Source organism: Pyrgilauda ruficollis, unplaced genomic scaffold, assembly GCF_017590135.1.
Source record: "Pyrgilauda ruficollis isolate IOZ18807 unplaced genomic scaffold, ASM1759013v1 scaffold65, whole genome shotgun sequence".
Classification (NCBI taxonomy): domain Eukaryota; kingdom Metazoa; phylum Chordata; class Aves; order Passeriformes; family Passeridae; genus Pyrgilauda; species Pyrgilauda ruficollis.
Window position 1 is genome coordinate 4385226 of NW_024528266.1, and position 20757 is coordinate 4405982.

Below are 20757 nucleotides of genomic sequence, written 5' to 3' on the forward strand. Positions count from 1 at the left end.
ACTGACAGCAAAATATGAAGAGCTTTATTTAAGACTTATTTTCAGTTTCCCCTCCCCAGTCTATCTAGGACTGTGAGGATTGCATGCCTACTTGCACACACTGCTTCACCTGCTTACTGGTTTCAGAAATACTTTGCTGCAGTGTGACCCCTCTCATCATAGAGATCTGCTCGGCATAGGAAAGAGAGGAAAAATTAACCACTTGAATCAGCATGCCTGCATCACAGTATTCATTATACTGCTGCCCTTTGCTAAAACCAGACACCTGCCATTTGCTAATGGTAATGCCTTGGATGTACTAGGAATACAGGCAATTATCTCCTAGGTGTGTACAAGTGCCATTAGCTTTTAACTTTATTTTTTTCCTCCCTCACAGCTGGATAAACAAAAATACTTTGGGCTCCTAAACTTCTCAGCAAGACTTCAGTACTAAATTTCTCCTTCCACAGTGTGCAGCACTCCAAAATGGCCCAGTGTTCTGTAGGCAAAGAAACTGGGGATGGCTTAGGTTACACAAGACTCGAGCAGCCCTGCTGGCCAACCTGCTCAGAGCAGGGCCTGTGGAACATGATGTGAGGTTGCCCATGTTATGTCCAGTTCAGTTCTGAGCACCTTCAGTGACAGAGGTCCTACAGTGGTTTTGGGCAGGGAACTCTACTAAGAGAGGTTGTGAGAAGTTTGTCCACAGAGCTGTTCAGTCATTGCCTGGCCAGGTTTAGTAACAAAAATGTTTGTTTTTTCCTGTTCAAACACTGGTAGTGCTGCCTGTAGCCAAATGTGGAAACTTACACCCTGTGTAAAAACACTGTAGGTATTTTTGGTAAGAAAAAAGAAACACCACAGTCACTCCATTCCAGTCTAACATTGCCAGTTTATTCTCTATGGAAAACTGTTTGGTCAATCATGAGTAAACCTTCACACCCACCCAAAAATGTGCTTGTACACATATTGCCCCTTTAGATTCATCTTGAAGGGTAAGAGGGGTTCTGCTCTCTCTGCAACATGGAGGGCATCACATAGTTTATTTTAAGATGTTTGTTTAGAAAAACAAGACTGAACTCTTAAGGTACCACCACTGTTTTAGTCACACTGATCCCACATCGTACAATCAGATTCAGCTCTTGCAGTGAGGCACTCCTCCTGTGGATCCTGCACAGGTGATAGATGCTACTGATTTGTTCCTATTTCAGGGTCACTTACTTGATGAAAGCTCTTCATATGTTTGTCTCAAAAAGAAATCTGTAAGCTGAAATAACATGAATTCAAAGTTTTAGGAGCTTCATCCTGGTGTTGTACACTTGCACAGAGTGTGACTGAGAACCAGAGAACCTTTTGCCCTGCGATCACCACAGCTGGGCAGAGTCCTGACCCATGTGCAGTGACAGCATTAGTGTCAGCAGAGCACCAGGGCTTCTCATCCCATCCAAGCTCCAACTGCAAGCTGACCTCTGCCAGCAGTACACCAGATCACATGCTTTGGTGGCCTGGAAACACTCAGCACAGCTTTTCCTATTACAATACCTCATGTTAGACTTACTTTCGTATAGAAGAGCTTAACCCTACTGGTGTGTATTCCCTAGGCTTTTCTCAAAGCAACCTTGCTCAAGGCACACAAATGATGATGTTTCCCTTTTCTCTCTCCCGCAGGTGAGGTCTATAACAGCAGATTCCAAGACCCTGAAAGTACGTGTGACAGTGGTGTGGAGACCTCCTTCCGCAAGCTGAGCTTCACTTACTCAGACTCTCTGAGCAGCAAGTCCTCACTAACACTTGGCAAAATGGCCCTGGGCTATGGACATGAAAGTTCAGGGCAAAGCAATTACATAGCTGACTAGTGATCTTCAATTGGCAATATGCAATTACAGGAACAAATGGGACATTTCAAATTACATCAGTGTCGTCCTGGCCACAGGGAAGGGAACTCACAACCAAAAGTGCACTGGAAGAATCCCACCTGAATCCGAACAAATGGCAACTGCAGCATGTGACTCCTAGCCACTGCTTCCTTCCTCAAGTCCATTTAATTGTATTCATTTTCAAGCCATTTACAACAGCCAGGGCTCCACTGCTGCATTAATACACAGGTCTGGATGCTGTGAAAGACTGACTGAGCTTCCCTGGTCTGTGAGGATTTTCTTTTACAGAGCAAAAGGAGTTGTTATAATACATAATACAAACTTACTGAAGAGGTTAAGCACACAAGCAATCAGAGGATACAGTTTCTAGCTGCTCTCTTCATAATTTTTGCAGCACAGTTGCATGCAAACAGCTTATAAAATAGCTGGCAAAGAAAAAATCATTACTTTAATCACAACACTGACAACTTGGCAAAAAAAGAGAATCCTAAAAGAATCTTGTATATTTCAAATAATGTATTTAAACTTAACTTTGGTGCCTCTTATTCAGAAATTTTTCAAGTTTGACATTTTCCTACTTGTAAATAGTTTTTTTTATATCTGTTCCTTTTTGAAAAAGCGTGCTTTTTAAATGCTTATTTTTATTTTACTTTTATAATAAAAGCCCCAAAATTAACGCTCCTGTTTGTGCCTGCTGTGATTTGTACATTACTTTTCAAGAAGCGGTATTGAAGATTTAGCATCTCCATTTTAGGCATTGATACAAGATCATGCTGATTTCCAAGCACTAAAATGAAAGGTTGCAAGCCACCTGTCTTAAAGCTAAAGTGTCTTTCAGGGAGGGACAGGACCATCAGCTCCTGCTGAGCAGCTGTGCTTTGAGATTAAAGCCTCTTCCTTATTTTAGTTCTCATCATTATGGCAGCAGAGAATCATTTACACTGAAACCAACTATTTAGTGTCTCAGCAAATTTCCAATGAGACAGCTCTCCTTTGGGCTGTCTGGAATCTGCTGTAGTAACTGTGTTCATGAACAGTGTTTCTTCTTGTCTGACATCAATTCTGAAATGGTGAGTGTCCTGTTATTGATGTTGGCCCAACTAAACAGAACAGGCATCAGAGTTCATGATAAAAATCCAAGAGGGCAATTGTACCATTGTCACTTACTTCTAGTCAATTATTGTGGCACCAAGATGGAGCATTGACAGGGTGGTTCTTGGCTCAGCTCAGTCTTCAGTAACCTGGGTGTCACTCCTGAGAAAATGAATCAAAATAAACCTTGAAAAGGTTATGTTTAAAGTGGTAGTTGCTGTAATGAATTAAACTATGAGTAATGAAAAAAACTTGTGAATTAATTTTACAATCCAGCTGAATTACTGAGAATGTTAATTACTTCCAGGGAAGAGTAGCAGAAGTGCCATTCTTTCTTTCAGTTCTTGTATGTATAATCATCTAGGCAGTGTCTAAGGCATATAGATTTTTGTTGAATTAATGTACTCCTCCAGTGTTGTCTTTGTATTCCAGCTCTAACAGAAACAGACAATGGGTCTCATATTCCAGGAGTGGAGGGGCTCTTTGAGCTCCAGGAGAGCTGCTGTTCAAGTTAAACACACCTTCTGCTTCCAGAGAATTTTCAGCACAGCTCAGGGGGCTGGCAGAGATTTTTACTGAGGTTTCTGCAATCCCGCAGGTCACCAGGGCACCCTGGCTGTTATGCACACCTTTTAGCTTTAGTTTAGACCAGCTCTGCTTTTAAATCACCAGGAGACACCTGGATCTGTATTTCCTTATAGCAGTTTGTGACCAGATTTTGCATAACAGCTGTTTATCAGGTTAGTGATCATGCACAGCAGGTCCCATAGGCCCTGTGTATGGCAGTGCTTTAAATGGCAGTCTGTCAGTGTCTCAGTTTCAGTGTATTTAATAAAAAAGGCTTTAATATTTTTTATTTTCTCCCCTCTGTTTAGAGATAGAAAAATACTACTGAGTGTGTCATCCTACACTTGGTCTGTAGAGAGAAACCTCCAAACTTAATCTGTATGAGCAGTGGAATAGAGCTTGCTCTGTTATTCTGCTACTCCGCTGCAGTAATAAACATCAGAAACTTGTGGAAAGCAGCAAAAGTTGTGACAACAGATCTCTTCAGATGTTCTCTACATTTGATATAAAATGAATGCCCTTGATTTTAGATTGGCTGCTACAGCTGTACGTTTCCTGGCATCACCTTGGCATGTATGTACAAACTTTGAAAGCACTGGAAGTTCTAGGCAGCATTCTGAGATTCTGTGGACTGCGGGAAGGATAAGGATCAGGATCTTACCTACATGTAGTGGTGTATGAACCGTTTTTTCTCCCTTGCCTGGAAAGTAAAACGCTTCTTTCATGCATTTAAGAAAAGAGAGCCACTCTCCTTGCTTCCCCCAAGCAAAGTGACAGGAATGGTGGTGCCCATTTGCTAGCTCATGGTGCAGTGGTCAATACCCACCATCCACAGCTTCTGGCGTTTCTGGATGATCATGTCTGGATGAAATAAAGCAGTTCTAGAGTAATGGCCAATGGTGCTGTCCAAACTTTTGCTGGATTCAAAAGATTCCTACAGCAAAAGACAACACAAGTTAATTACCAAGTTCATTTCCTCCTTTCAGCATTATGAAGCAGCCTGACGTCCCACTTAGAGCCAGGCTGGAGTATGTTTTTCCGAGGCTGCAGAGGTTTCCCATGGCCTCATTTAAACCAAACCACTATAGATTTTTTTTAGCCATCCAGTCACCCTTGCCATATGCACAATGCAGAAGAGCACTAGCTCAGGTATTATAGGTCTCTACTGACTGACTACTTCTTACAGATATGGCCTTTTTTCATTTAAGTTTTGGTTTTCCACACTTACTGAATGAATCTGGGGCTTATGTTTTGCTACCTTGTAACACCTGACTGGAAAGCAAGGTTATGTAAACACAACTCTTGGACTGAAACCTGTCCTAAAAATGTCAAACCAGGAGTTCCTGGTACCCTAAGTAGGTAAGAAAGAAAACAGTGATTCTGACAATAAAAAGTCTGCCTTGTAAGTTTCAAGCCCCAGCTCTCCTCTACTGAAAATAAGAAACTCACTGGCCCATTTCTCTGCTCCTGACACTGGTTCAAGTCACTGAAATGGTCTCTGCTACACATCTCCAAAACCAAAAGGGAACTAACAGAAGTAAAAGTACTGCAGAAAGATGTGCCTTTAAGGCAGAACATTTGTCCAGAACACAAGGTATGCAAACAGCAGGTTAACAAGAAAGACTAACAGAGAACTATCAACACTTACTTAGAGAGTAATTTTTAGATACATTTGCATGCTTCTTTCCTGGAGAAAATGCAGAACTTGAAAAAGCTTCCAAGGACATGCGCCAGTAAACTGGAGCAAAATAAGTCTTCCTTGTGTGGCAGAAAGTACAAACAGGTGCCCTCCAAAGCTCAAAATGTGCAAGCCCAGAATGTGTTCACAGCTAAATCCCAGCCAGAAAATGGTTTTAGGACAACAGATTGGCCAACACCATACAGTGTTCTCCCAAACCTGCTCTCAAGTTCTGTTCTGGAAAGCCATTTGTCATGGCTGCGGGGCACTCTGGCTGCTGCTTTTGCCATCAGGGGAGAACAGCCCAGAGGGGCCCAGGAGCAAACAAAGGCCATGAGCACAGGAGAATCCACTGGTCCTTAACAAGACATTGCAAGGCAGCACCCTGAAAGAACACTGACAGGGCCAGTCCCCTCTACTGCTGCCACCAGTAATGTGATGACACTGAGGACAAGCACCACACCTACCAAATGCTCTCCTAAGGCTCCTGCTGCCAAACCCCGTCAGACAGAACTGGCAACACAGGTGTGCTGCAGCTGTAACAACACTCAGCTGGCAAGATGGATGTGTGGGCAGGAGTGCAGGGTACCTCCCCATCTCGGACCAGATCTGAGACAAAGGCAGAACAATGTAACCAATACAGCACAGGATGCCACTGTCAAAGTACCAATGGTTAACCAAAGCACACCTTACAGCCACTGCTGCACGGTGAGAGAACAGCTTCTATAAATATACACCTACGACAACACCAGGAAACCAAAAGAAAATATTAAGGATATTGAAACAATAATGGAAGTCAACCTTCCTCTTTAAATTCTGTTTTGAGTTCAAGCATTTGACTTAAGCAACTGGTAATCTTTCATAATGGCACCTAGTGCTGAATTAAAGATTTTCAGAGAGAAAGACGGGACCTACTCCTTAGGGAGCTCCTGACCTTCAAAAACAGCAATAATTTAAAAAAAATTGCTGAAACCTTGCTTTGTCGATCTGGTAACTGCAGAAAGCAACAGGGGAAAAAATAATAGAATATGGTTCTGTATAACTGTGCTGGTAGACTTTATTTGCATAGCCACTTCATTAATCATGTACCACATCATTTCTTTCAAGATTTTGCTTAAAAACTGTGCGAGGCTAGACGAGGTCACAGTTATCAAAATTAATGAATAGGTTTTGCTTCTAGCAATCCAAAAATTTTTCTACGTATCTCAAATTTCACTCATATGCTGAGATGAACAAATATCACTGACCTCCAGCTAGGGCTCTTGATTGTCTCTAAACAAGTGATTCCTCCAAAGTTTTGTTTATTTAACACTGTTAAGTGCCATTTTGAAATTCTATCTAGGTGTTGCTGGAAGAGACATTTCTCCATCAGTGTAAAAGAAAGATATCAACAGACTTGCCCTCTTCCTAATACACTGCAGCAGTACATATTAATTATATTTTCTCCACATTTTTCTTTCTTACCTTTACTGATGCTTTGATTCCACCTTGATTCCAGGACACCAAAAAAACTGAAGGATTTTTCTGGTATTGTTGGGCCATGATGCCTCTCAGAATAACTTTTTTCCTTCCTTTGTCAACGCCTGCATTTGTTAAGTTTTACTCATGACTGTCACTTTCCCTATCTATTTTACAAAATCTGTTAACACTGGCACATACATACACATCCATATTTTGATTGTTTTCATGTCTTCTTTTAACTAGGACTTGTTGTGAACCAGATGCAAGTTAGTTGTTTTGGTGACCCAATAAGCATTTGTAAGAAACTCTTATTTATCACTTCCCTTTCATCTCTAAGTTCTTCCTCTCGCTCAGGAGTACGTCAGTTTTGGTTTGGGTCACCAAACCAAAGTATCAACGTGCTCATTAAAACTGTGATCACAGCTGAAATGGAGTCTGAATAGTCCAATGGAACACACAGCTGCTCCCCCACAGCACCAGTGAGTAATGCCCACGTGCTGCTTTTACCACAGCGATGCATGTGGCAGAGGTCGTTCAAACTCCACCTGCTGTGATGCTGATTCTGCTTTGCAAGAAAAGTAATATTTGCTTGGGTGGACAGAGGATCCTTGTGGAACCCCAGCAAGATCCCAGCTACATTTCAAACCACGGCTGACAGACAAGCCAAATGTTTAGCAACCTGCCCATGGAGCGGCTCAGTGGCCTACTGGAGGCAGTCCCAGCTTCACTCCCTCTCCTTTCTCCCTTGCCCCCAGCATACCTGGCTGTTATACTAAACTGAATTTCCACTTACAGAATAGTAAAACTAGAAAAAAATATGGATGTGTTTTCAATACACCACATATATTATATGTAAGCTTTGCTGTTGTATCTTTACATTGAACCAGCAGTTAAAATTCACAAGACAGGAAGAGACAGTATGTTCTTCAGACAGCTCAAAGTGCATGTCACTTCAGCTTCAATCAAATTCTTCTAATTTGTTTTTCTCCTCCTGTTTCACTCTTTATCTAGAAGGAAATGAAGTATTCTCAGACAATGTCCAGTAGAGAGGTCAAGACTAGTGAACTTTCTAGTTCTGCAACACTTGTAGGTTCCCAAGGATAAAACACAACCATTTTCTTCTTTTCAGTCATGAGGAAACCATTATCACTAAATCTGCCTTTTATACTCCCTACATCCAGAGTAACAAAAGGAGCAATTGCAGTGGTCTGAAGAACAAATATATAAACATCATCTTGTTGGGACACAGAGGCCTGAAAGAGAAATAAAAAAATGTATTATTGAAAAAATACATGTTAAAGAAGAACCCAGTCACACCCAAAATGGGAAAGACTTGCATATCAGTAAAACAGGCTAAACAACCACATTTGATCAAAAGTAGTATTCTTCTTATCTAAGAATCGTAAAAATTACAAATGTTACTAGAGCCTTCCTACAGAATACATTAGATTATGGAAAAATGCCAAGAAGTATTATCACTTTGCCATCTTCTTATGAGAATAACTGAATAAATGGTAATCTGAATTCTACATAGTACTGTAGAACTTACTATGCAGTGAAAGAGATTTGTCCTTTCACCAACATTTCACTCAACTTATCAATTCACATCTACTAAGAGAGCTTGCCTTTCCATTATATACATAATAGAAATACACAGAAGCAAAAGATGGTAAAAATCCCAATAAGATAGAAAGACATCTCATCTTAATGCATCATGGCAGTGAAGCCCTTATACTTAATTTAGTTATATATAAAAAAATAGTTGTAAAATGTAAGGTCAAGGTAAAATGTTTTGTATTAAGTTCTATCAGTACTTAAATCTCAGAGAGACTAAATCCCAGCCAGGATGCATTTTCATGCAGCAGTCCCCATTCACCATGAAGAAAGATTATTCTACATAACTTTTAAATACCAGTTAACCATATATAAACCATATAACCAGTTAACCTCTACAAAAGAGGACAAATCACAGTCAGTGCAGACATCATGTTCCAGTTACAAGAAAAGCAATGCTATTCATTTTTGAGAAAAAGCACACATCCTCTACACATTCTGTTTCCTGAAGAAATATAATGCTTTTGATGCTTTTTAACAGCAATTCTACGAACTGTAGCTCTTGGATTAGCAATGTATTTGAAAGTCTAGTTAGCTTATTAGTAACTAAGTATAGATGTACCAGCCTCTTGCAACACAATGATTTTTTTAATCACAGCTGCATTTCTTAAAATGACTACTGTGCATTTATCCTTGCTAGCTATCCTTATTAGTTAATATTGCAAAGACAACACTGTTACAAGATAAAGAAATGAAATTTTCAGAAATGCTCCAGTTGCAGAGCTCTTCTTATTGATATCATCCAAAAAAACCAAACCAAAACAAACAAAAAATCTCCCCACAGCATGACTCAGACTGCAGATTGTACCACCAGATGAAAAAAAAAAACTAAAACAGGCTGATTTCTTTTCTTTGTATACTCAGGAGGCAGGCTGTGCTGCCGTGAAAGAGATAAGAAGAGAAAATCTGGCCCATTTTCTTTTTGTAAAGCAATTATGCTGGTCCAGATTCAAAGAGATTAGGCCTCTATTCCCCCCTTGTTCAGTTTAGCACTAAAGAGCAAAGCTGCAGTTTGAAAGCCAAATGTGAGAACACAAAGGTCCCCATCCTGCCCATCTGATGATTAGGAATTTTCCAATAAGATGCACAGGCTAAGAAGTGAGGTTTAATAAAGTGTGCGTGCACACACACACTGCATGCAAGCTCTCTGTATACACAGTACGCTTGCTAGGAACAGAAGAAATCTAGGAAAAAGCAGCAAACTGACTAAATGACAGTGCTATACAACATTAATGGGGTTTTTTGCCTGTTTAGGAGACTGACACACTTGTCAGCTGTTAAGAAATAATCACTACTATGCAAATCAGAACCCTTACTGGAGGGCAGGGATTTGAAGGAGGAAAGGAGCATGCAATACTGTGTGTTAGCAATGTTACACTGATCTGAGAGCATGAGCACTTCCAGAGGAAATACTGCTGACAATAATGCACTACACACTCAACTAAACTAGGATCGCCTAATCCTGACATACAGCGCTGTCTGCAAGCCAGAACACTTGTCACTATGATATTGGCCGTCTAGGGACAAAAAGAAAGAAAGGAGCAATGCTATAAGGTGGAAGACAATCTAAACAAATGAAAGAGAGATTTCATTCTTGAAAACAAAACAAAGCCCAGACAAAAACCCACAAACAAATAAACAAACCTCAGCAGTCTTATTTGGATACACATATAGCGACACCAGGAAAAAAAAATCTGATTTTGAACTCAACCTGGAAGCCAGAATAGCAACAACCAAGGAGAAAGAACATTCAGTGGAATGAGCCAGCAAACAACCCAAACCAGTAGGATTAGCAAAACCAAATACAGCAATCTAGCATGATTGATGCTTACAGTAAGCTGGGTCTTCTCTAATCCCACGGCATCCTTGAGTGATGAAAGGAAGTAATGGTTCGTAGGACTCTGGAGCCCATCTTCTCCCATGAGACAGAAAGTAATAACACAGCTTTTCCTGGTACAACATCTGCATCTTTCCAGAAGGTCACTGATGGACTCCTTGTAGATGGGGACAGCACTCTGTGCTTTCACAGTCACACCTTCTTTGGCAAGGCTGCACACGGGCTCCAAAGAGCTCCAGGCGTGCACTACGACCTATCAAGCACATTGAGAGAGCACAAAGCTTAGAAGAAAGGCTACATCTCTGAAAACAAAGCAGCAGCCTGGATTTCAGATTGCTCATTACAACAGATGCTTTTCTGACAGCACCAGCTGATTTTCACCTAGCAAGAAACTACACAATAGATATAGCATAAAAACTAGATAATTCTAAAAACCTAACAAGAGGTCAATTTCAAACAGTCCAGAGCTGTTCTTGATCTGAAAGACTTTTTTGTTTTCTCCAGGCTCCTTGAAAGGAAGAGATTGCCAATTCCTGCCAAGTGAGTGTTGGGAAATGGAATTATTGAGTGACTAATTTATTGACTCTTCTTCCTCCCTTCCTGGATTTCAAAAAAACTCTAACAGAGGATTTTTTTGAGATTGCTCAGCATTATCTGATGTAACCCAACTGGGTATGCTAGAGTTTCTGCATAATCATCCCTAAACAGAAGCAAGCCCCATCATCTTAAAAGGGATTGTGAAGGTTATATTAATACAGCAAAATACATTCCCAGACATCTTCCATGCATTATGAATATACCGTTTTTAAAAGGGCATAATTTGGAAATTAAGCACTTAATGAAAATTACAACATTCTATTTCATACATTTTCAGTTATTTTTTGCCTTAACAGGAGTGTGCAGTCAGGAATAGATCTTAACTCCTTTCAAGAGTTAAATTCCAAATCTTGTTGAAGTGCAATATACAGTATTTATCAGAACTATTCTACCGCCAACACTTCTCTGATGCTATCAGAAAATCTGAATGTACGTCTGTTAGAATAACTCAGACCAGAAATGAACAATTTCATTAAGTGCAGTCCTACTCCAAGAACTGACTATCCAGAAATTGCAACCATTTTCTGTAGCATATATTACTCCATATAAGCAACCTCATAAATCTGAAAATTCATGGAAGCCCACCAGACACAGCAATGATCTAGGAGCTGACATACTCATACTACTAGTGAGTTATTCCAGGTCTCGAGGTCTGTTTTCCCATCCTTCACACTGTTTTCACATGGGACACACTTTATGTCAGGAGCTATATCTCATAGTGGAAAATGGTCCCCAAATTCATCTGGGATCTGCCTGCCATATGATTAATAGCAACAAAATGTAACAAACTGAAAAGGAAGACTGTTTATAAAGAAACACAGCAGTCCAAATACTGACTTAAAAAACCTATCAGTTTCTATAGCATTACCAGAAAACAGTTAAGGCATCAATTGCAAAGTGGTGACATGCATAGGTGACCTTCCAATTAAAGATGTGCTGTTCATATTTCAGAAGATAATCCAGTCCTTTTTCCCAAAGCTGTATAGTTTGAGTACTGGTAAGCAATGGTACAATCCCTTTTCTCCCCACTACTTAATCAGGTTATCTAGTTCTAACACCCAGGGAAGAGTTTTGTTAAGCAGTGAGGTACCATTTTTCACACTTTGTTCTATTTAACCATCAATCCCCTAAGATTTCAACAGAATAGTTCATTTCAGCCTTATACCTACAGGCTACAAACAAAGCAATTCCTTCTTCTGTGAAGCACTACACACTACTTTAATAAATAATAGTGCTGCCCCTAAGAATAAACACTAAGAGTTGCATCTCATGGTGTTTGAGCATGGCCTTACTGAAGCTTGTCTGTGCAAAGATGTGCTCATTTCAGCTTCTCACATTTTTGTAGGAGGCACTCAAGAGTGGTGAGGTAGGTGTCACTTACCCTTAAAGTTAGCTTGTGGTCCTCATGAAGGTCTGAGACACCATAGATGTGCAACACCCCTTTGTCTTCATAGGCCACAGGCAGCAGTGGTGCAAAGAAGTTCTGGGCAAAATAATGGAGCAGTTTCCACTTACCACCATACTCTAAAAATGGTTAAAAAGAAGCAACACTGAAACTGAATCCAAGATTGCCTTGTCACACATTCCCTGTATGTGCTTTCTAGTCCTGCTGTTGGCAATGCAACATCCCCCTCCACCCTTTTTCATTTCCATCAAGTGCAAAGAATGACTGAAGGTATTCTTGCTTCCTTCCAGGCATGGCTCTGCCCTGGAAAAGAGCTGGTGCTCTTTCAAGCTTTGAGCTTTCCCGAAAGTTTACATTTTTCTCTCTCTGTCCTATCACTGCTACACTGTCATTCAGTTAAAGGAAGCCTTGAACACAAGTGACAAGGCTGACACAGCATACCATACATAAACCAAGCAGCTGGAGCATCTGTGCTGTTGAGAATCCAGACAAACACACCGGCATTGCCACAGACTATCACTACTACAGAAAGAGACAAGGCACTTATACAAATGCTCTCTTCCCCTTTTTCAGTCTTCCTTTCAGCTCTTCTTTAGAGGACATCAGTAACAATAAAGACAAAAATAAGTTCCCAAACCAAAGACAACTGTGAGCTTGGCAAAACAAATTTGCCAAGATCTAGAGACAACACCTCCTTGGGAGTTAGTATTCATGACAGGCACACGGCAAACAGTTCACACCGCTTCTTTAATGGAAAGCTGTACCTCATTACTTTTAATACTTTGAAAGTCTGCCATTAAACTGGAAAAGCCATCAAACTCTGCATCCTCTCCAAAAAAAGCACTTTTGCTTTCTTGCTTTGCAACACTGCCACACAACCATTTTGAAAGACAAGCTGCATCCATTTCTTCCTCTATTAACATTCCATCTAGCACCTACTATGTGCATTTTAAGTTTGTCCTTGCTCAACCATTATCCAGTCACTGAAATGCCACTAAAAAGAAGTAGCAAGTCAGCTGCACCATCTCACAAGGAAAGAAAAGTTAGATACTGGTTTCATTCTTGTTCCTAGTTATTTTATACTACAAGTTTAAAGCTGATTTATGCTTGATGATGTATGAAGAATATTTTCAGTGAGATGTTTTTGTTGTAACTCTTAGTAATTACTCTCTTAGTTTTGGCTCTGGTACAAAGCTCTTAGCACTTTCAAACATCTCATAATTAAACACCTATCCAGAGTCATCTTTAAAGGGTTGTTGTGGCTTTCCCAGGGGGACTTGAACATGCTTTGTCTGCACTCCACACAGACATGAATGAACCTTGTGAAGAATAAGTGCATTAGTTCAATTTTAGCATCTTACACATCATCTTGTTCTCAGCAAGTTCACAACCAGCTAGCTTGGAGAGCAACAAGAGAAGCTCATATCTGCCTGAAAAACCCACACAAGATTGAACTGTGCTGAGATCAGTCTGTTGCCAGCAAAAACACCACTGGCATTCAAGTTAATTGCACTGAAGCAAACCAAAGAGATAAGGCTGGAGGAAAGCTTCAGGAGAGGCAGCTGCATTTCTTCAAAACAGACAGTTGATAAACTGATGAATATACTCAGTACATTGGTGCTTCTCAGTATAGAACTGTAGAACCATTTATTATGGAAAAGATCTCCAGGATCAAATTCAGCTCTTCACCCACCAAGTGCACCACTAAACCACATCCCTAGGTTCCCATGCCATACCTGTACATCTTGTAAATACCTCTAGGGATGGTGATTCCACCACTACCCTGGGCAGCCTGCTCCAATGTTTGACAACACCTTCAGTGAAGAATTTTTCCCTAAGATCCAATTTAAACCTGCACTGGCACAACTTGATGCCATTTCCCCTTATCCTGTCACTTGTTAATGGAGAAAAGGGGCCGACCCCCACCATGCTATGACCCCCATTCAGGTAGCTGGAGAGATCAAAAAGGGGTGTGGGGGGGTGTGTGTGTTTGTGTGTCCCAGCCTCCTTTCCTCCAGGCTCCCTCAGCTGCTTTCCACAAGCCTTGTGCTCCAGACCCTTCCCCTGCTCCACTGCCCTTCTCTGGACATGTTCCAGCACCTCAATGCCATTCTTGTAGTGAGTGTAGTCAGTGAGAGAAATGAACACAGAATTTGAGGTGCAGCCTCAACAGTGCTGAGTACAGGGGGACAAATCCCTTCCCTACTCTTTCTGGCCACAGACACAAGCCAGGATGCCCTTGGCCTTCCTGGCCAACTGAGCTGGTTCATGTTCAGCTGCTCTCAACCTGCACCCCAGGTTCTTTTCCCCCGGGCAGCTTCCCAGCCACTCTGTCCCTGCCTGTGGCACTGCCTGGGGCTGCTGTGACCCAAGGCAGGACTCAGCACTTGGCCCTGTTGAACCTCATAAAACTGGCCTCAGCCCATTGATCCAGCCTGTCCAGATCTTTCTGCAGAGCATTCCTGCCACTTCCACCCAACTCAGTGCTGATTGCAAACTGGCTGAGGGAGCATTTGAACCCCTTGTTCAGATCATTGATAAAGATATTAAGCAGAGCTGGCCCCAGTACTGAGCCCTGGGAAACCCCAGTCAGCTGGATGTGAATCCATTCACCACCACACTTGGCCTGGCCCTCCAGCCAGTTTGTTTTTATGGTGAACAGTGCACCCATACAAATTATGAGCAGCCAATTTCTCCAGGAGAATGTTGTGGGAAATGACATTAAGGCTTTGCTGAAGTCTAGGCAGACAACACCACAGCCTCTCCTCATCCACCAACTGCATCAGCTTGTCACAGAAGGAGATCAGGTTGGTCAAGTAGGACCTGCCTTTCAAAAACCTGTGCTGGCTGGGTCTGATCCCCTGGTGATATGAACAAAGGCATGTTCTGGCACTCCAAGGACACTTCCTGACAGAAAACATTGGTGGTTTAAAGAACAAATCTACCAAAAATAGGAGGTGCTAAAAAATTACTCTTCAGTCATTAAACTTGAGAAGATGGGAGATTTGGACTGGGGATGGATTATCTGAAACCGAGTAAACAGGGGAGCAGTATCTGATCCAACAAACAGAAGCTATGGGCTTTGTATGAGAAATGGGCAGGGAGAGTCTGGGAGGGCTTGAAATCTCTAAACCCCGCAGGACTGCTACAGGACTTCCTGGAATTTCCATTGTCAATTAATTAAATTGCCAATGCAATAGACGTTGCTAACTGCAGAATCCAGGCAAAGCACACCACAAGCTCAGACAAGTTACCCAGCATGGTCTGAGGCTTCAGTGCCTGTTGACTTGAATTTTTTTCCTGAGTTTAATTCACATAATGAAAATCTAGGCTTCAGCTGTCTTATGTACAGAAATGAATAATGCAATTAATGTAGAACAGTTTCTGCTACTTAGTGTAATATAAAATCCTGGTTCTTTTTGAATGGGTCCTTCTCTCAATCTCTGCTGTGCCTCGATTTCCAACTGGATTACATAGCCACACTGCAGAGGGAAAGTGAGGCAGCAGGGATCCTCAAAAAACCTTTCCAGCAAAGGTGACACACTCAGAGTGAACATGGCACTAAAATTCCACAGGAAAACCCAAGCAAACAAAAACCCCAGCCAACAAACAAAATCAAACAAACCACACACTTTAAAGTTTGCACCAGTTCAAAACCCACTCTACTACTAAGATACCCATTGTTTTGGAATGTTTGAAACATCATTAGTCTGCTCAACTCAGATGAGCTTTTAAGACTGGTATTTCCTTTCCCAAAAAAACTAGAGCAATTTTAAAGAAACAAAACTCAACTGCTGCAGCCGTTTCACACAGGAAGTGTTTTCCAAAGACAACTTTTCCAGCAACAGGATCTTAATAATACATTTGTCAAAGTAACTCCAGACAACAAGGAAAACTGAAGCTAATTAAAAAGCCCATATTTTTCAGCTCTTCTGTTGTTAGGACCAGAACTACATTCCTTTCTTTAAAAACAGGCAGGTTGCATATCAAATACACCATGAACACAAACCCAAAAATGGATGTAAAAAATCTGGAGGTCAGGAAGTTATCATGAGAAACCTCTGGGTTTAAACTTTCCTGTTTCAGACATGCATGCCCAAAGGCAACAGTCAAAAGTTATTTAAAATAGCCCTGGGGTGGTTTTCTCCTTCTCCGACATTTAAAGAAATTCTTACAGAAATCCAAGTTCCTCAATTTTTCTTGACAATAACAAGGGAATTGCACTCCCTGTGGTATTAAACTTCAGAACAGGAAACTAGAATTAGGTGTGTAATGAAACCCAATACCCTTTTTTCTGACTCTTCCCTGAAGGCTTCTACACTGATGGCAGGAGTGCAAATAAACAGATCTCCCTGAAATGATTTTAAATTAATCACTTCACACCATTAAATGCAATGCGAGAAACATGCTGCTAGTTCTTTCCTCACCTCAGCCTCATGAATTCAGATCAATCATTCTCCATAACAGCCTGTACTAGGGCTCGCCAGGGGTTCTATATATTGAACCTGCAATAAAAGCCAAGGGAATCTCAAGACTACGAGTTGGGTACCTCAAGCTGACACTTGTCTGGGAGTGTCACAGCGCTCCACCAAAACATACTGCAGAGATGCTAAAGCACCCAACATGGCACAGCCAGCTTCACAGCTGGGCGCTAACAGTCAGAACCCAGTTGTGGTAAAAGCTGTTTACTTCTGAGCTGAAGCCAGAAGTACTATGACACAAGTGCTGTGCTGGGTTTTCATTCAGCCCAAGCAAACATTTTAAAGGTAAAAGTTAAAAGGAGAAACATTTGCTACCTTCTTCCTTCCCCACCATGTGCAAACATCTCTGCTTTGAACCGGAAATTATGTAAACCCCTCCATGACTTTCTGCAAAGTAACAGATTTAAATAAAAGCACTCATTGGTGATACTACTGTGCCACCTAACAAGATGCAGAAACGTGTTTTTGAAGTGCAAATAAAACTAATTTCTCACAAGTCTTGCATAATTTCAGCCATTAGCATTTCAAAATCCCTCTACCACACTGCCTAATTAAATGAATATTAAACCTTTCCTCATCTCACTGAGGGAATACAACAAAACAAAGGGACAGCTGTATCTCTGCTGAGCTTCTTTCTTCTAAACTTCAACAACATATGAATAATTCAAGTATTTGATAAATATTCTACAGTGATGTCATCTCTGTACTCAAAAAGACATTTACGGTCTCCACGACCATTACATCTATCAATACACCTGTCTTTACAAAGGGACACTTTTCCAAGCAACTTCTTCTCTTGAGGCACTTAAAACCTATGAGCACCACTCATTGCTAGAATCATAAAAGTGAACATTGTGATATTCCATTTCCTAATACAAGTCTAGAAAGTCCAGAAAGATAAGCATCATAGCTGGACCACTGTCTTATCATTTAAATAAATTAGCCTCTTTCTTCTACTGGTTTTTGCTTTGTTGTTGCAGTTATTTTGTTTGCATTAATTAAAAAAAACAAAAAAACCCAACAACAACAACAAAAGAAACAAACAAACAAACAAAAAAAAAAACCAAAACAACAACAAAAAACCAAAAATAACCCAGAAAGGGAGAGGGACAAACATCTCCCAGAAAAAGAGGAGGAGGATGGGTGTGGGCTAATTTTTTCACAAAATCAGGCCAAATGGCATTTTATTCCAAGGGCACATCAAGACTGTTCATAGACAGTCTTACTTTTTCTCTTAGCTTTTTCTAGTTTGTTCATATTTTCTCACACATAAAATGCTTAAATAAAGATTTTCAAAACCAAAATATGTGAGAATTAACTAAAATTGAAAGAGAATCTACCCAAGTCCTACACAGCTGCCATAGGACAGCTGCGCCATTTCAAAACGACTCCTAGACAAAATGTTTGGGACATGAAACACAGCCACTTCCATCATGCCACACATGCCTCATTCCTCCCCTACTTCTTACTGTCTAAGTGACTTATCTCTTTATATGTCTGATTGGTTTTGTGTTCTAAGAGAAAAAAAAATGTGTAAATAGCATATTAGCAGAATAATTTAGTCATTCGCCTCATCTGACACCAAGTTAGACATCAAATCTCAGCCAGTCATCTCCTATAAAAAGCTCCTCAGAAGCTACGCTGGGTGAGAGATATCTTATGAAGTTCTGTGAAAATCAAATTCATCATGAAGAAGATAATTCACCCCAGTTCTGAGACAGCTAAGGACACACAGCTAATGAATCACATTTGGAGATAACCATCCCTCCCCCAGCTGACTAGAGAAGAAATCTAGATGTTCAAATTTTACATCATAAATCCCATCCTGTAACGCATTTCTAAAGGATGGACAGAAATATGTTCAAAGTTTGTAAAGGTACCCAAGAGACATAGCAGAGCTATATTTCTTATTCTGATGCTTCCAGATGAGGAAAACACAACTGGTAGCTGGTGCTTTTTACCAGACTGTCACAAACTTACCCAAGGAAGCCCATGAAGGTGCCTGCCAAATGTCATTGAGCTGCCAGTACAGAGCTCCCATGGTGTGTCCTTCTCCATTGATTATTTCACTTTGACTAAAACGATAGAATTCAGTTTCTGTCTTTATACACTGAGCCTGCATCACCTTGGACAACAAAGAGAAAAAAAATTATTTTTGGCATATTGGATTTTACTTTTTTTTCAAAACTTGTGTGAATATATTGATACACGACACAGACTTCACAGCAACAGCACATAACTTTAAATTTGAGCCCTGTGGAGTATCCACCTGCAGTGCAGTGGAACTCTGCTGAAAGGAGATCTATTCCTAGCAGCTCCCAACAGCTTTGCAAGCAGTACCCTTCAAGAATTTCATATGGGGCTACTTCCATACAGTGAGGATGGTCTTTGAAAGGGAAATCAAAGACAAGGAAAATAAAATGAAATTTAAAATAAGTATTTTTTTACATTAATTTAAATAACCCCCTTCAGAGTTGCAAAATTATGTTAAGCTGCATTGCCTTCAATATACATTACCTTAGAGTCTAAACCTCTAAACTCTGAACTCACGTTCTTACTACAGTCAAAACTGTGCATCAGAAAAGTAACCTTTTTTCAGCTGCACTCCCACTCCTTTTCTCCTTCTCCATGGCATCTAAAAACCACTTCTCAGAATTTTTCATTGGCCAAGTTCTCAATGGATGCTAAATAGACTGCTATATTTTCTTCACACAGTTTATTATTAGGCTGGGGAAATATACAGAAATTCTTAAAATAAAGTTAAAAGCCTTTAGGACAGAACAAAAGGTAAAGATATAACTTCTGGTTAAACACTAAAACAGGTTCACTTTCTTGATCCTTTTTGCTATCCTTATTTTGGTATTAAATTGCTTAACCTGTTAATAGGGCCTTGACAGACTTAGCTTTACAGACACTCTCCCAGCTTTTTTTGAGTCAGGACCTCATGGTGAAAGCTTTATCCCTGAATTCAATTTCACAGCATCATCGATCCCTGTTCTCTTGTCAAGAGTGCCAAAAATTCTCAAGCAATTTTGCTTTCATATAAAATTTGCTGACAGCAGCTCTCAAACGTTAGAAACTTAGTGAGCATACAGTTACTTCCATCAAGAGTGTTTCTGAAATTCTTGAAACACACCAAAAATTAACAGCACTTTCAATTTGCATAATAGCATTAGAAAATTACTTAGCATCTTTTAAAAACTGCACAGAAATCACAAATAAAGAAACAAGCATGATGTAGAACTACTATGAATGAAAAGCAAAATACATGCTTCTGATTTGAAAAAAACCCCAAAATATGTTCTCTAAAATATCCATATTTGAGTCCATAATAAAATAAAAGCTACTACTAATCTAATTAATAGAGAACTTTGAAAAAAATTTTGCTTCCAAAGCTCATGTGCTCCACGTGGCAAGAATCAAAGCAGTGAGCCTACAGGGACCACATGAAGAGCAAAACATTCCCACCCTGGAACAGGGAGCAACATGCAGCACTGGGAATAATCTTGTACCATGGAAGCCCAGCACATCCCTGCCTCCTCCCCCAGCTATGTGAGCCCAGCTCAGGAGAAGGACCAAGGCAGCACATACTGGCAGACTTTCTCCCAGTTGAGACAGTTTCTGGGTATCTCCCTGATTATTCCAGAAATTTGGGAGTCTCTCTACAGTAGAGACAAGCTAGCTCCAAATTAAACTGGACTCTCCAGTTCTTCAGAATGGAAACTTTCTGTATGATGGAACACTCCCTAAGGGACCAGGTCCAGTTCTAACAGCTGACAGAATTTAATGGAACAAGTACTGACAGCTACTTCTATGGAAGACATCCCTGTTACCTGAGTGAGGTAAATCATATCCTTGAACTGCTTTACAGGATCTGGGCTCTGGGGAAGCTTGAAATGACGCCCAATCTCTTGAAGCATCTGAATATTGCCACCTTCATGGTGCTGCCGATGGAGAGAAAAATTGCTTGTGTAGGACCAGTCCTCAGGGGAGGAAACCTTTAAAAACCACAAAAAAAAGGTATCTGAATGAAAAGGTAGAAGGTACAATGACAGCCAGGATACTGAGGAAAGGATATCCATTACAGCTACTGATATCATCCAAAACCTTAAAACTGGTAGTATATTTCTGAAGTGCCTCATGCAGTCATGCAAAGATTTTTAATCACT

At 40.6% G+C, this 20757-nt stretch overlaps 2 protein-coding genes across 12 annotated transcripts in view; one reads left to right on the top strand and one right to left on the bottom strand.

The window, feature by feature from the left end:
- NFKB1 (nuclear factor kappa B subunit 1) overlaps positions 1-2994 on the top strand; it is a 58619-nt gene extending 55625 nt beyond the window's left edge. For all 4 annotated transcript variants that reach the window (XM_041484305.1, XM_041484306.1, XM_041484304.1 and 1 more), the window contains exon 24: positions 1648-2994. In XM_041484305.1, the coding sequence (XP_041340239.1) occupies positions 1648-1835 (188 nt within the window). In that variant the 3' untranslated portion in view covers positions 1836-2994. The remainder of the gene's footprint in view (positions 1-1647) is intronic.
- Positions 8-20757, bottom strand: part of MANBA (mannosidase beta) — a 65342-nt gene continuing 44592 nt past the window's right edge. For 5 of the 8 annotated variants that reach the window (XR_005956545.1, XR_005956546.1, XR_005956548.1 and 2 more), the window contains 9 exons: positions 20422-20586; positions 18569-18713; positions 12084-12226; positions 10101-10358; positions 6658-7907; positions 5661-5802; positions 4342-4449; positions 3024-3110; positions 8-1246 (listed from right to left, as the gene is read on the bottom strand). Coding sequence is in view for 1 of the 8 variants with exons in the window: in XM_041484307.1 (XP_041340241.1) it covers positions 7683-7907; positions 10101-10358; positions 12084-12226; positions 18569-18713; positions 20422-20586 (936 nt within the window). In the remaining 7 variants the exon portion in view is untranslated. The other 3 variants (XR_005956543.1, XR_005956544.1, XM_041484307.1) reach the window with 3 other exon arrangements.